At 36.6% G+C, this 23,598-nt stretch overlaps 1 protein-coding gene across 1 annotated transcript; it reads right to left on the bottom strand.

The window, feature by feature from the left end:
* Positions 1–264: 264 nt before the first annotated feature.
* LOC149940462 (glutamate receptor ionotropic, delta-2-like) lies at positions 265–22,936 on the bottom strand. The gene is made up of 9 exons (XM_090179269.1): positions 22,869–22,936; positions 21,865–21,965; positions 21,564–21,654; positions 20,420–20,581; positions 20,216–20,345; positions 19,925–20,148; positions 19,488–19,768; positions 1,399–1,646; positions 265–380 (listed from the first exon to the last, which is right to left on the bottom strand). Exons 1-9 carry the CDS (start codon positions 22,908–22,910, stop codon positions 265–267), a joined length of 1,395 nt encoding a protein of 464 aa, XP_090035395.1. The 5' UTR covers positions 22,911–22,936.
* Positions 22,937–23,598: the final 662 nt, after the last annotated feature.

The raw sequence follows: 23,598 nt of genomic DNA, 5'->3' as shown, positions 1-23,598 counted from the left end.
GAAAGGATTCCGTATGAGTCTTTGATTGGCGGTTTACTTTTTGTAACGCAACGAGCGAGGCCCAGATGTTCTTATCCCGGTCATCAGTCGGTCGCAGTAGACCAACAATCCTGGTCTCATTCATTGCAATAGACTTTGCCAGCTGACTAGATACCTGCTCAGCACTTCAACACGTGGTCTACTCTATGAGCGACAACATAGTCCAGAGCTACGCATATTGAATGACTGGTAATTGGATCGCGATTCCCGTAAATATAATTGTGGTTATGTGGTCTTTGTGGGGTCAGCACCATTTTCATGGAGATCTATCAAGCAGAAGTCCGTTTCTCTGTTGACTATGGAGGCTGAGTACGTTACATTATCAGAATCAGTGAAACAACCTTTGTGGATGTTAAAAGTAATAAAATAAATAGAACTATTTAACATTAAAATGCCTATACCTATAGTGTTTTGTGATAATGAGTCGTCAATTAGTTTCACAAAGAACTAAATTGAAAATCAGAAAAGTAAAGAAATATATATTCTTTATCATTTTGTTCGCAACCATTTAGCTGAAGGACTGCTTACTTTGAAACTTGTACCATGTAAATAAATTATTGCCGATATTTCCACTAAAGTCTTGTGCAAAACAAATTTTAATAATCTAGTAATGTTGAATTTAAAATAGTTAGGTTTCAGTTGCATACATTCATGTTTAGAATTTAAGAAATAAGTCTTTAAAATTATTGTCAAAGAAGGGGGAGGGTTTGAAATGGTTAATCTAGTTGTTTGTTTAGGAATGGTTTTTTTTTAGTTGTTTAACTAAATTTTCCAATGAGAGAACATGACTGCCGCGATTTTGTGTGAATTGATTTCTTCGATCAGCACAGCTGCTGTCTAATGCAGTCTTCTATTAGCCCTCATCAGGGCATGCTACCTAGATTAGGCTAGGAAGTTTTGTAAATATTCGTTTAAACTAAATCCTTAAAATGAGTATCTTTTTTTCTGAATAATAATTCTGGTTTAACAAAAATTTAAACCTCACAAAGCAACTAGCTGAACGCCTGGCCGTAGCACTCCAAATTCTCTAACAATAAGTTGAGCACCCGGTCTAAAACCAATAGCTTTGGGTCGTATATATATGTGCACAAATCTAACGAATATGGTTTTTAAATAATAGGATTTCAAAATAGCTTTAACACGTTAAAAATGAAACTTTGTGCAAATTGAAAGTAAAAAAAATTTAAACTTGATCAATGTTAAAAACACCATTATCTCGAATGATTTGATTCATTTATTGAAAAAACAAGGGTTTCTTAACACGTATAATATTCATCCACGGTATTGAAGAGAAACTAATGTTCGCTTACCCAATCTTACCTATTCAGAATTTAGCGTTTTAAAAACTAAATTATTTACGATGTCTTTTTAAGATTTTTTTCGTGATGAATCTGAAAGCAATTAACTCGACAACGAGTACTGCGCAACTCAGTAACAGGCCAGCGGCCAGAGAAAAGAACGCGTGCTTCAAATTCGACAAAGAAAGAGGAGTTTCGAGTGCTTCGTCTTGATTCTTGTTTTCGCCGGTGTCCAGACACTTGATCGCGCCGAGAGTAGAATGCGACACCCAGTGCTGGGTCTGATGCGTTGTCGCGAACATTGACAGCCTAAAGAGATAACACAAACAAGATTTAACTACCATAACTAAAAACAGATAGTTTTTGTAGGAGTAGCTTTGAGAGACATTTAAAGTGTCGTTTCGAAACGGGGAAACCATTGTGATTGAATTAGTAAATTTGTTTCCTCCGCTTATCTTTTCCTTGAATTGCCACTTTTAAAGGGGTTTTCCTGTGGGACCGAATTTGCATTTGACCGACACATTTTAAAATTAAATTTTTCTATAGGATATTCATGGATAAAATGAATCGATCGACACAATTACTCCATAATAAGAAAGATATTCCCAATCGACCGATATTGTCAATATAAGAATGAATGTTAGGATAAATGTTTATGGTGGATGTTTCGCATTTTTTTGTACAATTTTTCCAACAATTTTTCTTTAGGGTAAAGAGACTAAAGTGGGCTTTTTCAACCCATTTTCCAACACATTTAATGATGATATATAAGTACAGTTTACTTGAGTTTCATGTTAGTGGTTTATTATTTCGCGTTGTGTCAATATGGAAAGGATAGATAATTAAGTTGGTTTTGTATTTTAAATAATAATTTATTTCGCCTCAATAAGGCTAGGAAAAAGTTCCGGTATTATTATTTTCAAAATAAATTGAATAATTTTCTTTTATACTATTATATTGGTTCACTTATTTAAATAAACAATTAAATAGAGAATGATAATATCGTTAGGTAGTGAGAGCGCATGGTTATTAAAAACACCCAAAGTTTTCATAATTAGTATACAGTGCTGAAAATTGATATAAACGTGCCTTGAAATATACTCTCAACTACACAATTTTTATTTTTCAAAAAAATCTACTGGAAAAAATCTCTCATGTTGCCGAGGACGCGCGTATCTTCGCGTGTTTTTTTTAATAAATATATTATTCTACGTTGCACCGCATCTCCTTAATTTACGATTAAAAATGGTAGATTGCGTGTAGCTTGGGTGGTAAAGATGGTAAAGTTAGGAATATTTTATGGTGATACGGGTTATAGTTATACTTAAAACGTGATATGGAACCACATCGAGATGTTTACATTTCCATGGCAACCACAACTAAACCTAATTCCGCGGTTTTGAAACGGCAATAATGCAAAATAATTAGCAACAATATAAATAATTCAAATATTGATCACACATTTAAAAAAATTAAGGTAATAACTTTTATTTTTATGACATACATATCATAGTAGTTTCAGCCTCTCAGTTCCTTTTTTTAAAGATATTATTTACAGTTTTATTAATAACAATCTCGATATTCCATTGAGTGTACCGCTTCGTCGTTGGGCCTCGGCCTTTCCACATTTACGCGGATACGCCCCCCCCCCCTAACAACGACCTCCGCATGGCTACCGGTTTTATTCCCCCTGATCTCCCGCCTTTACGGGAATCTACTGCTGACTCTATCGCTACTCCACTCGTCGACCGCCAACGTTCCTTTCCATCCGTCATTCACGAAGGCAGGAAAACCGAAAACATTCGCCCTGCTCCTAGTCGCCGTTACTCATTTCGCTCCCAACCGGCCGGAGACACCAGTCACCAACCCTCCCAACGTCAATTACCACCAACTGCTGACCATGGGGTCATCATCGACACTTCTATTCACCGATACACGACGCACGATCTTGTTACCGCCATCAAACTAGTTGTACCATCTCAGCAGATCCACTCTTTCGGACGTATGCAAGGATCTTTTCATATCTACTTTTTCGACAAATCCTGGTCCCAACTGCGCGCTACTGGTCTTGTCATGCCCGAGGCCGTTCACGTCACTTGCCATCCCGTAGGCGCACCTCCCACGCGTGTCGTGGTTTCTGATGTACCAACTCACTTCAACAACGCCTTCCTCAGAGACATTATGTCTGACTTTGGTCAAGTGATAGGACCAATCCGGACACTGCGAGCAGCATACACCGACCCTGACTTGCCTCACCTGCTTAGTTTTCGCCGCCAGGTAAACATCAAGTTCGCCACTACCCAAGATCGCGACGCTCTTCCCGAACGCATCTTCGTCGACTACGATGACGTCCCACTCACTTTCTTCCTGGCAATTGATCTTCGCTGCCACTTGTGCCATGAAACCGGCCATCTTCGCAGCAAATGTCCTTCTATCCGTAAAGAAGGAACGCTCCCAACTGCTCACGGTACTGACGCATCCACGTCTGTATCCGCTGACGACCTCGCCGCCATCAACCTAGACCCAATTCAACCCATTCTCGACCATGCACTGTCTACGGTAAATGACACTACTCTTACCGCTGATTCTACTAACGCTCCCCCGCCATCGTCTACCACACCTCGCACCAACAAGCGATCCTCTACATCCGATCGTGACTCACCCGCCCTCAAGAAACAATTGTCTAAACAATCGTTACTATCTACGACAACACTACTCCCCTCGTCGCTTTTGTCACACACTCCTTCTCCATCGCACCCATCTTCTGACTTCCCGGACACACACTCTTAAGCCAGTGATATCGCCGATCCTAACGTCGACGCTATCATGGACACCGCCGAACTCACCGTTACCAACTTATCCGACTCTGATCTCGCCGCCGTCCGCGACATGATGCACCACTCCTCCGTGTCTCCTATCGTCCACATCCGCCAGTTCACCAACGATATCCCGGCTTTTATACGCCAGCTCAACGACATCCGCAAGAATCCTACCGCTCACCGCAACAGCCCCTTCCGCGACCTGTCCAAAGGGGCCATCTACCAATTAATACGCATAATCTCTAAAGCCTTGGCCGAAGAGATTCCACCCACATCAAATACATAACCTACCTTATCGTGCAATGTCCGGGGAATCAGCACCCCGGTTGCGAACAACGCCGCCCGCGTCTTTGTCAACAATTCATGCCCCGATATACTATGCCTTCAAGAAACGAACATTCATACCACATTTACGCGTTCTCCCATTTGGCTTGACTGGCCTTACACGTTTTGTCATTTACCCTGCTCCACCCGAACCGGCTCTGGCCTATCGATCGACCTTCGTCCAGCTCTACACTCTCGTATCACGAACACTCTCTTTTTTCAAACCAATGCTATCTATCTTAAACTCTCGCTCAACGACACATGTACCCTCCATTTATTTAACGTGTATATCCCGGCATCCGACGACCAGCGCAGCCTCGAATTGATCGCGTGGCTCAATGACCTATTACTCCCCATCCCTGGCTCGGATCAAATCGTTTTAGCCGGCGACTTTAACTACTTTGCAACCAATTTGTCACGCCTATCCATAATTTTGCTAAAAGGTTGGAAGCCAAATTTATGCTAGTTTGACTGTATATTAAGTTATTCCCACTGTCCCTATCTAGTGGTGTGATGGGGTCACTGGAGCCTGTGGGGGGCTCCATACCCGGCTCTCAAGGTAATGTGATCGGGGCGCTGGGTCACTGGAACCTCATGGGTGTTCCACACTCGTCATTCTGTGACCTACTAAGGAGGGTAGTTTGCAGTGGAAGAGGAAGCCACTCTAGTCCTCAGCTGTGCGAGGGTGGGTCTCGGGCAGCCCATGGTGTCGCCTTTTGTTGGGCCGTGATGAGGGCTTTTGTTTGCTATATGTGAGGCGGTCAAAATGGCTGTCTCACTGGCCGAACATTGTTTCGCAAAGCGCACTTTTGTCCGGGGCTGGTTGTTTTAGGTGGCCGCTGTAGTGCTTAAGGCGGAGCAGCGGGGTACAAATACATATACTTATGTATATTAAGTTAGGTGGTAATGCTAAATTTTTTAAAAATTTTTCCAGCCTTTGCCACTCCTTGAAAACTTAATTTTATCTCATAATTCATATTTAAGTAATATAATTTGTTTTTTAGATATTTTTATGCCTGTCAGAATATGATGAAAGGTTTTGCGCTGCTTTCAAGAATCTGCTGGATTTAGTTCACATACATATGGTAAAGAATGAAATATTTGAAGAAAATCCTACAGATCAGACATCATCCATAATGCAACCCTAAATATTAACAGTTACATTAAATGAATTAAAAGATAAACAAATCCTTATTATGTAACTGGTGCGACGATCAAATCTGCATCAAGAAGTATAAAGTATAGTTTGTATTTGGAAGAAGCTGCGGCTGCTTAATGATCCTATAAAAAGATTAAGCAGCGTTTAAATGTAGAGCTACCGAGCATTTGCCACAGAAGCACTCAAAACTTGCGCAGCGAGTCGTACCCTTATTTTCGAGTAAGAGTCTAAATACAGATGATCACGAGTAAGTTTTGGTAAAAGTCGAAGGGGCCGTTGTGAATCAGATTCATATAGATTTAGTAACTGGGTCAATAATATTTCATGACCATTCTTTAAAAGACGTTTTGCTTTACTGTGAAAGTTAATATTATCAAACGCATTTCTTTGTGCTGCACCATCACCGCAATAACTTTAATGTCGGGATATTCTTATCGTCCAATTGCCTCTGATATTATGGAGTGTAAAAAGTTTTTGAGGGGAAAATAAGCAATTGGGAACTTTAAATTCCCCGTAACACCCCGAATCATCAGTTTTAGAACATTTGTTGCAACTTCCGGCATTTCTTCTTTATTAGACTGTTGCTTTAACTTTAATAATTCATGGCCAGTGTCATCGAGTTTGCTTAAACCTATTAGTTCTCCGGTGTTTGCTTTATATAAAATATCCTCTTTGATTTTGATTTCATCTAATATCAAATTTATACCTAGCGTTGATGGTCCTTAGGACCGGCTATATCTAACTTTCCGTTTGTCATTTGAAAAGATTCATTACGGAATCCTGATTTCAGACCAATGTGTGATGAATGATTGCACAGGGTCCTTTTTGAAGGTAGTTCCAGTATACCACTAGATTCTTTTGATTTGTACGCAGATGGTGACTTTCTGTAAAAATAGATACACCATTGCAACACTTTGGGTTGCCACTAGACCTCGGAATTCGTATAACTTTTGTCTGTTAGATAAAGTCTATTCACTTTGAACACGATTTTATCTATTCGGTTAAAATAGACCTTTCTTATCCGAGAATAAAGATATTCGAATTCTGAAGCGAAGCGTATAATTTTTCCCGTTAACATATCCACCCCTCTTATTTACGAATATTTCAGCCAAATGATTACACATTTGCGAAAAAACAAAGTCCATTTATTAACAGATAAAAATTGATAAAACATTAATTAAGATTAGATATCAACCAGCCTATTTATAAATAAATTGTATATTAAATAAATTATCCGATAAATAAAGTTGACCTATTTGTTGAGATAAAGAACTTAATAGCATAACTTATTCGTTTCCGAAATGATATTTTTTATTTTGAGATAAATGTTAGATCTGTTTAATGGGGTGTTTTATTTAAATATTATATCTTAATTCGTTATCTGAATGGTTAACGTGGGTCGACCTAGCTTTTACGAGGGAACATATAAATCGTGGTAACCGGCAATTCCGTTAAACCAAGTAGTCATAGTAGTTGGCGTGGCCGTTACACTTAGCTCACCCTGATTAATCAGTTATAGTGTGCTGGTGTCTAAGGCCTTGGATCGACACCGATTTGTGTGTTTCAAAAAAAAAATACGCGCTATTTTTACCAACCTTGGGTGAAGGCAGTTCGCGGCCAGAGAAACGGTGTGCGCCGAAGTGACGTTTGGAGAAACTACACGATCTCGTATAGACAGTCCGATAATGGGAACTGTCATTTTAAAGTGGCTCAGTGTCGTTACTCTGATAATTATGTAAATGCTATACCCTTACATTTAATTTGAGAAATTATTTTAACCAGAATTTTATTTATGAATTAACTAGCGCGTCATATTCACAAGGGCCAAACTCAACTATCAGTACCGGAAACCTGAGATACCATATTGATGTGCCGTAATATTCGATATTGATAAAAACACGCCTAAACGATTGCACCAACGATGCATTACCATGCACGACAGAGATTTATCATTGCAGCATACCCCTTTCAGAGATATAATTGAATTTGCTCTTTCCAAGCTTTTAATAAAATAAAAATATTTGCTGTGGGGGAGGGGCTAAGTTAACGACAGCCACCCCCCACTTTCGATTTCGATAATTAAAACGTGCCTAATCGAATGCGCCAACGATGCACTACCATACACCACAGATATTTATCATTGCACCATACCCCTTTAGCATATATATTTGAAATTGCTCTTTCCAAGTTTAAAAAAAAATTAAAATATTTGCTGGGGGCGGGGGGGGGGGCTAGGTTAACGACAGCCCCCCCCCCCACTTTCAAATTGGATAATTAACACGTGGCTACTCGAATGCACCAACGATGCACTACCATGCACCACAGAGATATTTAATCGCACCGCACTCGTTAAGGAAATATAAAGGGTATTAGTTAAAATAATAACGAAATGTTTGTTTGGGGGGGCTGGGGGGCTAGCTTAACAACAGCCCCATCGTTTAAACGCGCCTAATAGATTGCACCCTCAATGCAGTACTATGCGCCGCAGTTAGTTTTCATTGCACCACCCTCCTTTTGGAGGTATGACGTATTTCAATATCAAGCGTTCGGGGCGTCCAATATTGAAAGATTAACTTGGGGGCTAGGTTAACGCCCCCCCCCCCCCACCACACTTGCACGATGGAGCTCCCCCGATTTAACCCATGCAAACGTTCGTCAATCATTTTTACGGCGTTGTCCTTGGTTAGGATTGGAGCCCAAGGTGGGCATTTAGAATAGTTGTTGTAATGATAACAATTTCATTATGTGTCCTTGGTTTTTGCATATCACTCACTACTACGGCTTAGCTGATGTTATCATTAACTTGAAAAATTAAATAATTAGTCAACCTTACCCGCTTAAATTTCGTAAGTTCAAAAACTGGCGGTGTATACTCCTGAACGATCTCTAAATGATCTTTTGATATTCGACAATAAGTTTATCACTTTATCGCTAAAAAACAACCGATAAATTTATGAAAGCAATTGGGGTTAAAGATTTCACATTTGCGTTGATTTCGATGTTTTTCAGACCGTTTCTTGAGAGCTCGTAACTCTGAAACGGGGCTTTTTAGGACCCTAGTTCACTTGACGTTTTAAACTCGTAGGGACCCATAGAATAAAATATAACAAAAAATCGGTTCTCTTATCACGCTGTAAATCTAGAATACGCAACTTTATTTTTGGCCCTACACTTTACTTTGCTTTCAGATTAAGTCACTTTATGTCGTGCACGACCGTGAAGCTAAGCTGCATCTTCATTTTTCTATTACACAGTTTCAGCAGATAATAACACAACCGTAATCCCTATCGTCTACGACTTTCCTGTTCCAACGTTAAGAAAAACCGTATAAACGTTCGCGTTTACGCCTATTTTATAAGCTGCTAAAAATGTCGACTATCTTACAGTTGGGAAGTCATTTTTTAAATAAGATCATTGGGGCAGCCGTTAACCTCGCCCTAACGTTAATATTTTTATATTGAGCACCCCGAACGCTTGATACTGAATATACGCCATATCTCCAAAAGGAGTGCGGTGCAATGAAAACTAACTGCGGTGCATAGTACCAGGAATTCATACCTCTAAGTTAGAGGTATGAATTCCTGATAGTACTGAATTGAGGGTGCAATTGATTAGGCGTGTTAAAATTATCAAAATCAAATACGAGGGGGCTGTCGTTAAGATAGCCCCCCCAAAAACATTTCGTTAATATTTTAACTAATACCCTTCATATTTCCTCAACGAGCTACGCTTGTACTGAGCTACGCTTGTACTGAGCTAGTTATTAGTTAATTAAAATATGCCCATTTTCTGAACTGTATTTAAATATACCGTAATTATAACGACCTATTTATTTCGAAAATTTGTGTGAGTGTTCACTTATTCTATAAAAATACTCTATATCAAATTTGAGGCCCTACCTGTGGTTACCCTTGGGTACAGGGCCGTAGCTAGCAAACATTGCACCCGTGGCGAGGGAAAATTTGGCGCCCTACAATATAAACGGAAATTTTGGAAAAATAATATTATGATGCCCCTGTCTAGCTACGGTCCTGCTTTGGGAGTTGCCATGTTGGCTTTGCAACTTTTCCCAGTCGAGTTTAGGTAGTTTTTTAATGTGACAGTTCGAATGGGTATTTTGACAACGGATTTTATATTTTTCGGGGGAGGAGTACTGATAAATCTTTGGATTTAGATTTTGTAAATGAGAGTAAGTAACGTAGGTCGATTTCGGGGAGCAAAACTATCGAAAATAGATCAAGAAGCTCTAGATCAGTTTGAACCTGGAGAACCATCTTGTCTACGCCACTGACAGGAAACCAGTTTTCATCTCAAGGGCATTTCCGTTTCGGCTCTTAAAACAATTCCAAATAATATTTGGTGTAATGTTTACTGTGAAATAGTGATAGTGCCATATGGCTAAATATAACTTCGGATTCTATTCACGAACACGCCAAAAAAGTTTAAACTTTTCAAATAGATATGGCTGCGTCTTTATTTTAAAGTACGATTTTCAAAAGTATAAAATATGACTTTACAAGGAAATTGACTTATCTTATAAATACGATATTACTTTAGTGGGCGTTAATTCGGATAAATTAATAAATTATATGATTTAATTCGTTAGCCATAAATTGTATCTGTTGATAAAACGTATCAAACTCTCAACTATAGATAATATAAAGCAATTATCGTTTACCCGAAAAGATAATATTTACGAATAAGAACCTAAACATATAACATTAAAACTTTAATCCGATTTTCGTTTAAACGAAGTTAAAGATAACGGATTTGTTTTTAAAACCAACCATTCGATAATAAATTATCAACGAAAATATGTATAACAAAAGATTATGGATAACCGATTCCGAGCCCTAGTTGCCACCTTCGGAGGGTTTTGGCTCTCGCTTTCAAAGCAGCTACATGTAGTTGCTCGAGAAATAATATCTTGAAACTATTTTTAGGCAGTGAATTTTTCTGATTTTCAATGATTGCAGGGAAAAAAAATGTCTTGATCATTTAGTTTCACCCCAGTTTTATACAGTTGATCACGAATTCTTGCTTTCGCTATCTTTAGTTTTGCTGTTAAATATGAATTTGTTTTCTTTTGATCTTTAACTTTCTTAAGCAATTGAGCTCCTGGCATTAAGCTATTTCTTGATTAATGTTTTTCTTGTTTCTTTTAAACTACACCTATCAGCAAAGACTTTCTATATTTGAAACAACTTTGGCACATATTAATGGTTTCTGGGCTTTTACCATTCGAATTTCTAAAAGATCGCTCAAAAATATCACAGATTTTGGCATGCACAGCATTTGTAAAAATATTTTTTACTCCCTTAGGGTTAACCATATTATCAGAATAATTAACTTAATAGATACTAGAAGTTCCAGTACACAATTCCAAAGCATAAATTATGTGTAAATAATTCAGCTAAGACTCCATATAGTTGATTTCAGGAAGGGCTTTTTTCAAAAAAATATTTTCAGCCATACTTTTTCCATAAATTCGTAGAACTCCATTTGGTTTTCAATCTATTATTTAAAATGACTTTCTAATGTAGCCTCCTCCTAAATTAATTTGCAAAAAAACGGAACAATTATCTTTGGCTAAAGCATTACAACCATGTGGTAGAGCAGCTCCTGCTAGCGACTGTGTAAAATGATGAGAGTATTTAGTTTGGTTTAAAGCGTTATGATCCGGTTGAATTTCATTTAAAGCGATATGATCTAGTTCACTATTATATTCCATCAACGAAGGCTTATACACAGCAAATTAAAATGTGATTTTTTGGGGACCGTGGTGAGATCTTATCAGTGTACTACAGTCTGGCACGAGCTCTTCCAAATTTGTAATAGTAGTACCATCAGGTCTTCCAGAATCTGATATGTTATCATTCTGATGCTGTAATTATAATTTTAATATCTAATGTTAATCAATTATTCACGTAAATTATAAAAACTGATAACCTGACCTACCATTAACTGTAGAGAATGGATGGTCATTTATTGGACCTTGACCATCGACCATGTGTTTCGAACACACATAATGCGAAAATTGATCAATTTCTGATATACTTAAATCATCATATCGTCCGCACGCAAAAATACAGCGTTAACATTTTTCTAAATATTTATTAGGTCGAGGAAAGAGAATGAAAATGTGGTTTCCACGAGGCTTAACGGTTTTATCGGTATTACAACATACGAGTACTTGCACTGCTTTCTAACCATTTTGAGACAAGTTAAATGTTATCTAAATACTAATAATATTAAGTTTTACGTTAATTACATTTTTAAAACCTTAACTACATTCCGCTACACTGGCCGATACAAGCATCCATTTTGTTTTTAACTAAATCGCACAACGAAAGGCCTCCAATTTTGCCAAATTCCAACCCCCTCATTCTGTGCTGAAGATAGCTCGGTTACGCAGTGGAAGGCATCCGTTGACCTGTCCTCTGATATTTACCACCGAATAAAGGTGGTAAATAGTTTTCATTGTGACTAGGCTGTTTGTTTGCATCATGATTGTTAATTAATTACGGTTAATTATAAGTGAGATATATGGAAATGGGTAAAAAGAAGCGATGTATTTTTTCCAAATGTAATAGCGATTCGCGCTATTCACAGAAACCTAATATGTATGGAGTAGATTTTGTAGCTTTTCCGAAGCCTAAACAGAAACCTGTACAGTGCAGGCAGTGGGTGAACTGGTTATCAGAGTTTAAATCTGGTTTTACAGTTAATAGCGTTAACTATGATACATTTTTGTGCACAAAAGACTTGAATGATGATTTCTTCAGTTCTCAGTTTTGGCTCAGACGACCAAAACTCAAAATCATTATCCCAGGTTCGTACATTTCATTTGGCAAAAGATTATATGTATTCTATGGTATTTACATAAACTTTCTTTATAGTTGTGACTATAAAAACTATAAAACCACACACAAAATAAGTGACAGTTCTAAAAAAGGTGGAAGGAAATCATGATAATTCTTTCGAAAGCGTCTCTTCAAATTTATGCGGGTTAATTGGAAAAGAGCAAGGTGAAACAGTGACAGATGAAGCAACTTCAAAATCTTCACAAACTTGCACACAAATAGAATTTCAGCATCTTCTTGACCATGACTATATAAAACCACTAACGTGTCAGGATGATAACAACAGTAGAAATCTCTTACCACTTCATGGTCAAACAAACCGTTGTAACCCTCAAAATGTTTTATAGGGTGTTTCAATAGAAAATGTTGCAGAAATTGAAATAGTGTCCCATGTTGAAACTATAATATTCTCAAAACCACCATCAGTCAAATAAATTTTTCACTCTCATATTTTTCCCGAGCAAAGGGTCGTAAATTTTGAAAATGTACTAAAAAGGTTCAAAATGTATTATGAAACTGGGGGAGCAACTATTTCCATAACAATTAGTCCTGAATTTCAATTTTCACTTCGTTTAATGAACCTGCTAGTAACGGAACACCCCCTTATCTCCGAGCTCCATTCTAAATTGTACTGCCATGAAAATTCAACGAAACATTTGTATAAAATTAATTCCCTGCACATTTGTTCTAGAGCTGAAGAAACCCTTTACCGGGATATATTTGCAGAAAAAACTGTTCGAAATGGTAAAGTGTGATTTATTACCAATTCAATATGGCATACTTCATGTTTCCATTTATCCCTAATGAAAAGGTGTGGGAATTGTGTTAAATACGAAGCTACTTTAGAAGTTAAATTTTTAGGCGAAAAAAGGAAAATAAAAGAACATTTGCATTTAAAAGTTTAAGCGATTCTCAACTCTTGTTCCAATTAAAGAATAGCAAATGAAGTCAAGTTAAAGAAAAAACTATTGAGAAAGGAGAAAAAAGTTTGCAGCTGGATTATGAAAACTGGAGAGACCGCTGCTCCCAAAGCAGAAAACTGGCTTAATGATATTCTTCATATAAATTTCAACGGGAAAACTGAGAAAGAGTTGGACAATCTAGACTTCCCGCAATTTATCTTGGCTACACAACTGAAGATGAGCCAGTTAAATTCTAAAAATGTCGAAGATGGCACCCTTTAGTAGTTCATTGGTGCCTCTTCATGTACCATCAAGCTCCCAATTTATACAAATGACTCGAGACTTCTGGAATTTTACACTTGCCTAGTTATCGCACTTTATTAAAATATTAAGGCACACATCAGACGTGGGATGCAAGCCCAACTTCCAACCCGGAATGTTTAATCAGCTTGCAGAAGATTTGAACCTGAAAATACTAGAAGAACCCCAAAAGTACTTTTCTCTACTTCTAGATGAAATGAAAGTAAAAGAGGATTTAATATACAGCAAAAAGACTGGAGACCTGGTTGGATACACCAAAATGAAAGATCCGTATGACAAAATAGTGGCTACCAATCCCAAGCTCTTTGAAAAAAAAAGCAGCCAATTGGCACTCGCACTTTGGTTTTATGGTCGGAGGGGCGACATCAAGACTTAAAGCTACTATAGCTCACTTCCCCACAAATACAATACCGCAGATGAGCTTCATTTCCTTGTGTGGCGTGCGATAGCTCTATTAGAATTAAAAGGACTTAAAATCATTGCTGTAATCAGGGATGGTTCATCTACCAACAGGAATGTCTTCAGCAAACACCACCAAGGTTCTGAAGCATCGAACTATACATGTCTAAACGTACACGCTTCCGATGAAGAGCGCTATATCTACTTTGTATTTGACGTCCCACATCTGCTTAAACCGTACGCAATTGCTTTTTGAACAGTCGTGATGGGTGTAAGTTTAGACTGATGTACAAAAATGGTCAAGATATAGTCTTGAATACCATCGTAGATTTGTATGAAAATGAGCGTGATGAAGTCGACCTTAAGAAAGTCATACAAGATCATTGATAACCACGTGTACCTGCAAGCTCAAAAAAAGAGTAAAGTGAAAATTATAATATCTAAGTGATTGGGAAGCATAGTTCAACGGGCTCGGGCTCACCCGGTGAGCTCCAGTATTTAAAAAAAAAATATTGTGAGCCTGAGACGATACCAAAGCTTCGTGCTATTAAACGAGGGGAAATTAGAGTAATTGTCATGGGTTCAAATTGTGAAAACAAGGATACGTAAAATAATTTAAATTTTACTAAAAAAATCATTGAAAAATCATAATTTGGCTATCATTTTAGCAAATATTTTATCCCCAACAGCTTTCTCTATATCACATTTTTTAAAGCTTCTCTCCAAAATTCTTTCACTTCTTTGTGATTTTATATTGTGTTCCGTGCTTCTGCTTTTCTGTCAAAACTTTCTTTATTTTTGTTGAGAAGATTTCTGTTGCATTAGCAGGGAGCTTAGTAAATATTTGGAAAGTGTTACTATTTTCATATAGAAGTCCTCCTCTATTTTGCTGCTCAGTCCATTTGCTATTCCTCAACTCCACACAATTTGGATCGGTTTTATCACAGGTTAATTCTTTAAAAAGGCGACATCCTTCAGTAGATTTTGGAGGAACCTTAGAGTAGCCCCTATCACGTAATAGAAAGCTCCTTCTTTTAACTCGCTTCCTTTCTTTTCCTCTTATACTTTGGGCGTTACATGACTAAGGTCTTCGTACCTTAAGCTCCTTATAAATATCTCTCTCAAATGAAACTGAATAGCTCTTTTTGATTAAACAAGCTGATTTTTGGTTCCTGTAACGAATTATGAAATTAGTATTTGCTTTGCCTGCTTATTATGAATTTACAATTATGTCCACTGTGGTGAGTATTATAGATTGTTAAATTTTAAAAAAGCTGCTACTTCATGACTTAGAAAAAACTTTATTTTATTCGGAGCTTTCGGACCGTGGTCCTTCTTCAGCGAGTGACTGTTATAGCTTTCATGAAACTGGTAGATAATTTCTCTTCAGACTTCCTAACAAATTTATCTTGCGGAGTTTTGGTCATTAACTCTTGTAACTGTGTTTGGAATAGCCTCATGGTTTTTGGATTATTTAATTTAACTCCCCAGAGGTCAAATCCATTTGTTCAAAGGCTACTTCAATAGCTCCAATTGAAAATTTAAATACGTTATCAAACATATTATCATAAGGAACTAGATCCACTATTTTCTCCTTAGGTTTTAATATTTCTTTCTTCACCATTGAATGAACTGCGTTTTTAGAGAGTGGAGATTCCTTCGTATTTCCTGCTTGCTTAAGTTTCTCATTAGGTGATTTTAATCTTGGCTTTTTCTGCTTTATTTTTTAGGCGTATTTTCAGTATAAATGAGAAGTAGATAAAGTGTAATCATAGTCCAATCATGGACCAAAAATGTTGCAAACTTCAATACTTTTCTTTGTCAATTAGACAGCAGCCCCACAGAGAAGGAGAGCGAGTTGGCTAATTGGGCAACGAAACAAAGATGAAAGGAAGGAAAGGCCGGTGGAAATGGAGGTGATCTGGCCAATAACAACCCCAAATCCCTTTTCTGAGTATCAAGCCCCATCTTTGTGTGCTTTTGAAACCAGAACCTTAAACGAGGGGTTAAAAAATGGGGTGTCCAGTGCACGAGTGACCCGTAGCTAAATGGTTTAGGAACAAATAGGTCATAAAATAGCAATAGTATTTTATTATTATCAAAGTTATCTTGAAATTTTAAATATTTAGAAATTGAGTTCCACAAAGACTAATCAAATCCCCAGGCGCGAGAGGGAGGCGGCCGTGCCACTGTTAAGTCCCATCATAATAAAAGTTAAGAAAAAATCAAAGAGCTGTGCGAATTTACTTCCAGCTAAATTGAAATAGGTGAAAGTCCAATTCATGTACTCTCATTTTGTCGAAAATACTTCACGATGTAATGCCCAAATATTAACTTTTCTCAGCCTTAATTATCCCTCTAAAACTCCTATACTTTAAGATTCTTTCGTTGCGTTTGAAGGCTGACCGTTCGCAATTGACTTTCAGCGAAGATGCCCCCAGCACTGTAGCAGAGTCATCCCCAAACGGGCGCTTTGTCATAAGCTGCCCTTTCCCATCAAGTTCCTTAGCTTCTTTATCCATTTTGAACTCTTATTCCAAGAATTAAGAATTGCCATAAGCCCATTGATGTGTAAAATAAAGCATCGGTATCGATACTTTAATCTTATATTGCTTTTAAATATTGAATGTGTCAAAGTTAAAGTGAAGATGAGTGATGAGACATGTTAATTAGCTAGTTGCAGAATTCATATCATCGTTCCATATTTCCTTCATGCAGAACTTGGTGGCGGGAGGCTGGATACGAATGAAAGTGGTGACTATGAAGAGTTCTCCAAACGTAGATCGTCGCTTGCACCTCTTGTACTTGTTTGAGGATACGCAGCAAAGTAGGCTAGAACGATTTCGTCCATGTTGAGGTTTTGAAGACCTTGTCCACGGAACCTGGGATTGAAGTTTCCCTAGTTGTCGAAGTCTCAAACAGCTCCGCGAACGGTGTTGTGGCTTGGTCTTCTGTCCGGATAGCGAAAACTAAGCATTTGCCTTACTCTATGACCGTTACGATTGGCGTGTCCGTAAAATAACTTGACCATAAAAGCGCGCTGCTCACGAGAATAAAGTGGCATAGTTGTTTATTCGACTTATTAAAGATTGGTTTAAAACTGAAAGATTTCGCTTGAAATAGTACCCAAGAAATGACCTTTGCGCAAAATCAACAAAAATGTTTTATTAGTAGGCCTCAGATTTTTTACATTTGGATAAATAACATACAAAAACCAAACTGGCTATTGCCCCATATGCACAACTTTTGTTTTCATCACCTTTGTACTAATGAGACAAAAATGTCCTAAAATACTTTGTCCTCCCACATAATAACAGATACCGGCATTTAAGAAATAATTTCGTTAATAAGCGCACAATTTAAAAATACAAACGTTGGCGAACTCAAAATCAAGTTTGTAAAAGTAATGTATCAAATATAATTGAATGGCGGAGCACATCTCGGTGCCAGCGCCCTTAATTGCTGTATGAACGTAAATCCTGGAAGATTTCGTTACGAAACTGGCGTCATGAGGAAGATATTGCATAAAATATTGAAAGAAGAAAATATTATACCTCTTTTTCCCTTGAAGTCTAGAAATCCGTATGACTTAGAAGTGTACCATGAAAGCTCTCACAAGTTAGTTAATTTTTGTTAGAATTTGTCGAAAACCCTACACTGTTCCGATGGGTCACTGTTGCTGGTGCCAAGAATGGTACCACATTCGATGTATTTCGCCAGGAAAACCATCCAAAAAAGATCAAATATGGATATGCTAATTTTTATGTGAGGTCAAATATCTCACTGTTTAGATATTTTTAACGGTATTGCGAAGAAGTTTAAAGGCAACTTTTGAATGAATTTGGTTTTTCGTTTTTCCCTGCCGTGGCATATTTGCCAGTGCAAAAAATGATCAGTAACTGCTTATACTTTCTTTAAATACATTTTTGGTAAATAAATATATTTTAATCAGAAAGTGCTCGTTTTGCCTGAAACAAAAATTAAATACTAGCAATAGCAAATCGGTCGGGCACTGGGTAAACGCTTTGAGCCGTTCTCCGAGAAGACGGGACACAATGGTCATGAAAAATTAGGAGTGACATCTAGTATTGTCACGCTTCTACTACTACTTTTGTTGATTCCTTTGGGAACTTCATGTTGTGAAAAATTTAAATATTATAATACTCTTCACTTCTGCTTACTTTCGGTTGTTATCAGAAAAAAAACTAATTTTATTTGTCCAGCTAATTCCGGTAATTTAGCTTTGGGGTTACTTGTTCATAACTACTAATTTTTTTTGTCTCTTTCGGTTAATTTGGAATAACCTTTCTACAGCTGATTGAAAGTTGCTTCTGGTTATTTAGTTAAGAATAGTTTGGTTTAACAATTATTTGTGGCTTAAGGCAGCTTACTTATTCAAATTGTGTCTCATTTAAAAATATAGTGTTAGTGCTTTCATTCTACTGACTTCTTCGTTAGTAATTATTTTTAAATGATAAAATTGTGTAAACAATGCCTTTTTATTTTGTAACTAGTGCCATGTTTTATATTAGTTAGTTTGGTTACACACACCACGCTTCTTTATTCCTTTGTTTTTCAGTATTTCTTCTGCATATACAAATTTTATTTAAAAACAATTTCAGCAATTGGACGGCTGTTATAAGCTTAAACCCGGAAGTATAGTTTACTTACAATTTATTTGAAGAAACTTATGGTTTTTATACTGATTTAAATACTTTATATTTAATTTGTAAATAATTTCTCGAAGCTATAAAATTATAAAATCGAGGTCTAGCTTGATTCTGTGTATACGTCCTCTAATGAGCTCACAGAAGTCAATAAAAATGCTCGACTAATTTAAAAGGTGTGATGTAAGAAAATTACAATTGGTACTGAATTAACGTCCCCTAATGAGCTCTGATTAAAATGATAATCCCGAAAGAAGTCAATTATATACAAACGACTAATATGAAACAAATAAATTCGGAAAATTAAAAAATAGCCATTTTATTCTTGATTGATGTCCCCTTACGGAGCTAATTTTTTCAGAAGTCAACTAATTAGATATTTTTGTGGAAAATAGCTTTGATTACGCCATTTACACTATATTTTAAGGAATTTTCGGTGGTAAATAGTATTCCGTGCAGGCAACACTATTTACCACCTTTTTTTCGGTGCTAACCAATTTATGTACCACTTCTTTCGATGGTAAAAAGTCTCAATCACGCGGCCGATGCTATTTGCCACCAAAATTGGTCATCACCGAAAAAAGTTAGTAAATAGCCCTGTTCCGAGGATTCATTATTTACCACCGAAAAAATGGGGTAAATAGACACGAATTGTGAAATGGTGAATGTTTATTGGTGTAATAGCTTGAAGCTTACTTCTTAGCCAAAGATTTCTTGAAACTGTACGGAAGGCCTTTCCTCATTGGAAATGTTATTCCGGTGTAAAAGAACGGTCTTCGCGCGATATAGAATTTAGCACCAGGGACACAGCCATAACCTAAACTTCGTAGTGAAAAAGAAATTTCCGCCATGATGACAGAGGAGCCTCTTGAAGTTTTACCCAAATTTTCAGGACTAAACACTTCCTTAAATGGTACGTCACTTTTATATTCCTCTATTTGTCGCAACAATAGCTTCAATTTAGGGTTGGCGCTTCTCTAAAAACATGGTTAGAAAATACACGTTGCTTTAAAATTACCATGGAAAATGAAGGAAATTAGCCGATAATTTAAAAAAAAATTCTCGATTTGAAGCTCGTATAATTATCTAGGAATTGAATTCCATAAACTAAGTTGAATAAGATATATGCTTACCTTTATTGTCTGATACATGACACCATATTGCGTAGTTAACGGTTTAACGTTGGGATATTTAACAATATCTTCGAGTGAGTCAATCCTTTCTGGTTTTTCTGGGATGGTCAAGAAGGAGAGAAGCGCCCCCATATAAGCCGAGGTCAAACAAAATGTACCAAACAACCAAAACAGAACAATTATTGAACGGTGCTTGTTGTTCTTGTACAGGCGAGCAGGAAACTCTGTAATTTATTAAGTATCTTAATCAGTTTTTTCTTTAGAAAAATAAATATGGGAAATATTCTTCACCTTGTCTTGTAAATGAAGCAAAGAAAACGAAAAAACAGAAGATAATTTTTTCTTGTTTTTTGTCGAGATTTAAAAACGTGTAAAAAAATATTGGAAGTAACAGCAAAGCAAGTATCGTCAATGACCAAACCTTTAAAAACGCAATTCTGATATTACCATTTTTTCGATATTATATTTGAGTTTGAATATTGTGGTATTCCTTACTTGGAAATCAAATATATCGATTAGAGACACATTATCCACGACAAATTTCTGCGGAGAGCCAGACATACAAGTGAATGTGGAATAATAATAAGGAGTCGTGGAATCCACATATTTCATTCGCATCAAAGTGATAGCGAAAGGCATTACCGCTATATCAGCTTCCTGAAAATATGTTTAAAATTTTTCTATACCAATAAACAATACAACATTCATTTATAATCAAGGATAAACTGCGTATGTTACCATACCAGGGTGAGTGTGAAACATTATTACACCTTGGGCAGAATGGAACCCGTGACTTTTCGGCTACCGTCCCAATTCTTTGGGAAGAAGGGACTTTTTAATTTTAGTTGAACAGCCCGTGACATATTGAATAATTTATGAAGATACCCTAAAAATATTTACATATTGGTTTTTTACGGGCTAGATTGGGGCGCGTTTATTGAAATATAAGACATCTGACAGCACGTAGTGACGTAAATGGTTTGAATATATCATATGTATTATGCTTTTGTGAAAACATATTGGAAAATGAGGCCACCATCTACAAATATCATTAAAAACTCGTCCAATACAAAACTGGAATTGGTCTTTATCGATTGGTCTGGCCGCCTATTTTCATAACAGCCTCAGCCAACCAAAGTGATCACAAATCAGAACACTGTTTAATACTTCATCCAATAGCTTACGTTTAAAAATTGGTTTCATTTCTTATAATTACCACAAAAATTAACGGTAAATTATCTTCGCTTCGGCACTGGTTATAAAATATAAAGCTGCTAATAAGTAACTGAAATAATAGATGCATATATGCTATCATTACAGCATATAATTTGAAATAACAATCAAAGAAACCACCATTTTGGGTTTGGAGCAACAACGCTACCGGGCTACGTTTCTCAGCCGGATGAAAAGATATTTCCCTTGCGAGATTAAAATTTGTTTCAAATTCACTGAAAATGCAAGCGGGAATAAGTTTTGAGGACTTTTTATCCACTTAGACTTTTGGGGTGTGTATCTTCTTAATTTATTATAATTTTCATTATACATTTTAGTTTTTGAGTAACCCTATAGTATTTATTAAGATTTTAATTTTTAACGTTCATTTTCTAGAAGTGTATACATGAGTATGTGACTACTTCACCTTTTCATCAAGAAATTTCAAAATGCCAGTAGTATTTCCTGGACTGAGTTCATTTCCGTAACTTTGTTCTTGACTTAATATGGATCTGAAACTGTAAAACATTCTATTTAAAGTTCAATTGTTTCTTATTTCCTTCTAGCGTAACATATTAATTGCATTATTTAATAAACTAATCGTTTTCAAAATAACCACACAAATAAATGACACCTTTAAAATATGTATTATTTAAGCATATCCAATACTTAATTTTCTTTGTTATAACGAAGACACTTAAAAATAAAACTAACATCCGGTTACTTACGTAATATTAACTGATTGAAGAGCGTGCTTTAAAAGCTCAGGATAAATGCCCATGAAATCTATGTTGGGACCGTTTCGTTGCACAGTAACCCATGGTTGCATCTATATCATAAATGTAAATTCATTTCTAAGCTATTCAATATATTATTTCAAAATAATATTAATATGTTGATATTTGTTTTGGGTGCATTACCAAAACCAAAAATGACATAATTACTAAACGTGTAAAAGTTCGTATACTTTCCAATGCTAAAGATAGACCACTTAGGAAGCTAGTCTAGGATGGAAGATGCACTTTTTTTCTGGTTTGTTCTTTCGGGTTTTATATTAAAACGTAGATAGATGGCGGTAGCGTTTCCGTCAAGTGTTTAAAAATTAAATCGTCTGTTAGCCTTCTCCAGTGCTTCCTTAATTCTCGAAGCCAGTGGCGGACTGGGTCTAATATTTTGGGCTACCAGAAGACAAAGGGCCCCAGCTTTAACCACTATAACGCTATCATGTTTGAGGGGCCCACTTCATGAACTGTCCGTGGGGCCTACCTGCCATCGGGCAGGTTTACTCTATGGCCAGTCCGCCACTGCTCGAAGCCCTCATCAGGTGACATTATTTCTACTTTTAAACCTCTTTCCCTCCCCAATTTTGACCCTCTCCACTCCCCCTTTTTACTTAGCTCGTTACATTCATTAAAAAAAGGTTCGATTGACACACTTTTGGTAATTATATCACTTTGGCCAAAACCTTTGGAAATTAACGTTATAACTGCGAATGGAAATACTTAATAACACACACGTCGTGCAACCTTTTACACTATTTTAATTTACAAATCACAATTGTTTCTACTTTTACCAGTACTGTTTTAGTGATTTATTTTTTAAATTTAAAATTCAGTTAATATTATTAAAAAGTTATAAAAATCGTAATTATATACATTGAAAATATATTGTTATAAAATAATGTTTATAATATTTAGTCAAAAATAATCTTTGTTTTAACTTTGAATCTTACCTGAAAACCAACTAATCGTACACTGCTTATCTTCTCTTCCATAATTTGATAATTTTCAAGTTAATTTACTAAAATCAAAGAATTAACACGTTTTTTTATCTTGTATTATTAAATTTAAAGTATAAATTTGACTATCAGTGGCTGATTTACCATTGCACTATTGTCGTAAGTGTACTTACGCACAGGACCCCAGCCTCCTCTTAGTATAAAGGCGGGGCCTCGTAAGGCCATGACCTCCCCCTCCTGCTCATTCATTTGGAGTTTTTGGACCCCAGCCTCCTCTTAGTATAAAGGCGGGGCCTCGTAAGGCCATGGCCTCCCCCCTCCTGTTCATTCATTTGGGGGTTTCAAAGGTCTCCTAGCGCAGGACCTAATGGGTTCAGTATGGCACCGTTGACTAGCACTCATCGTTCGAGTAGCTTTCTTCACTTAGGTTCGAGTACCTTTAGAGGTAAGCGAAATACGAAAATTATCTTATGTTTAGCTAAAGGCAAAGGAAACTTTTAATCTACAGATAAAGTGCTGGCTAAAATTTTAAAATCTGAAATGTTTATACAATATAACTTAATTTAAAACCCATACATTCTTTCGTTTTTATTATTCTTTTAGGATAACGAAAAAGCAAGTTTTAATAGTATCGTAAATCTGTCATTTGGGTTACCAATTACGTTAATGTGTCCTGGCTTTAGAAAATGGTAGATTCAAAAGTATCAAATAAATACTTACATCT

This window comes from Leiobunum rupestre, chromosome 6, assembly GCF_980474605.1.
Source record: "Leiobunum rupestre chromosome 6, qqLeiRupe1.1.hap1, whole genome shotgun sequence".
NCBI lineage: Eukaryota > Metazoa > Arthropoda > Arachnida > Opiliones > Sclerosomatidae > Leiobunum > Leiobunum rupestre.
This window is presented reverse-complemented; position numbering and strand designations above follow the sequence as displayed.

Coding starts and splice junctions, on each gene's coding strand:
- LOC149940462 (XM_090179269.1), bottom strand. CDS start 22,910: ATGGAAGAGAAGATAAGCAGTGTACGATTAGTTGGTTTTCAG. Junction 20,346..20,419: donor TCGATATATTTGATTTCCAA/GTAAGGAATACC, acceptor GCGTTTTTAAAG/GTTTGGTCATTGACGATACT. Junction 19,769..19,924: donor TCATGTATCAGACAATAAAG/GTAAGCATATAT, acceptor CCATGTTTTTAG/AGAAGCGCCAACCCTAAATT.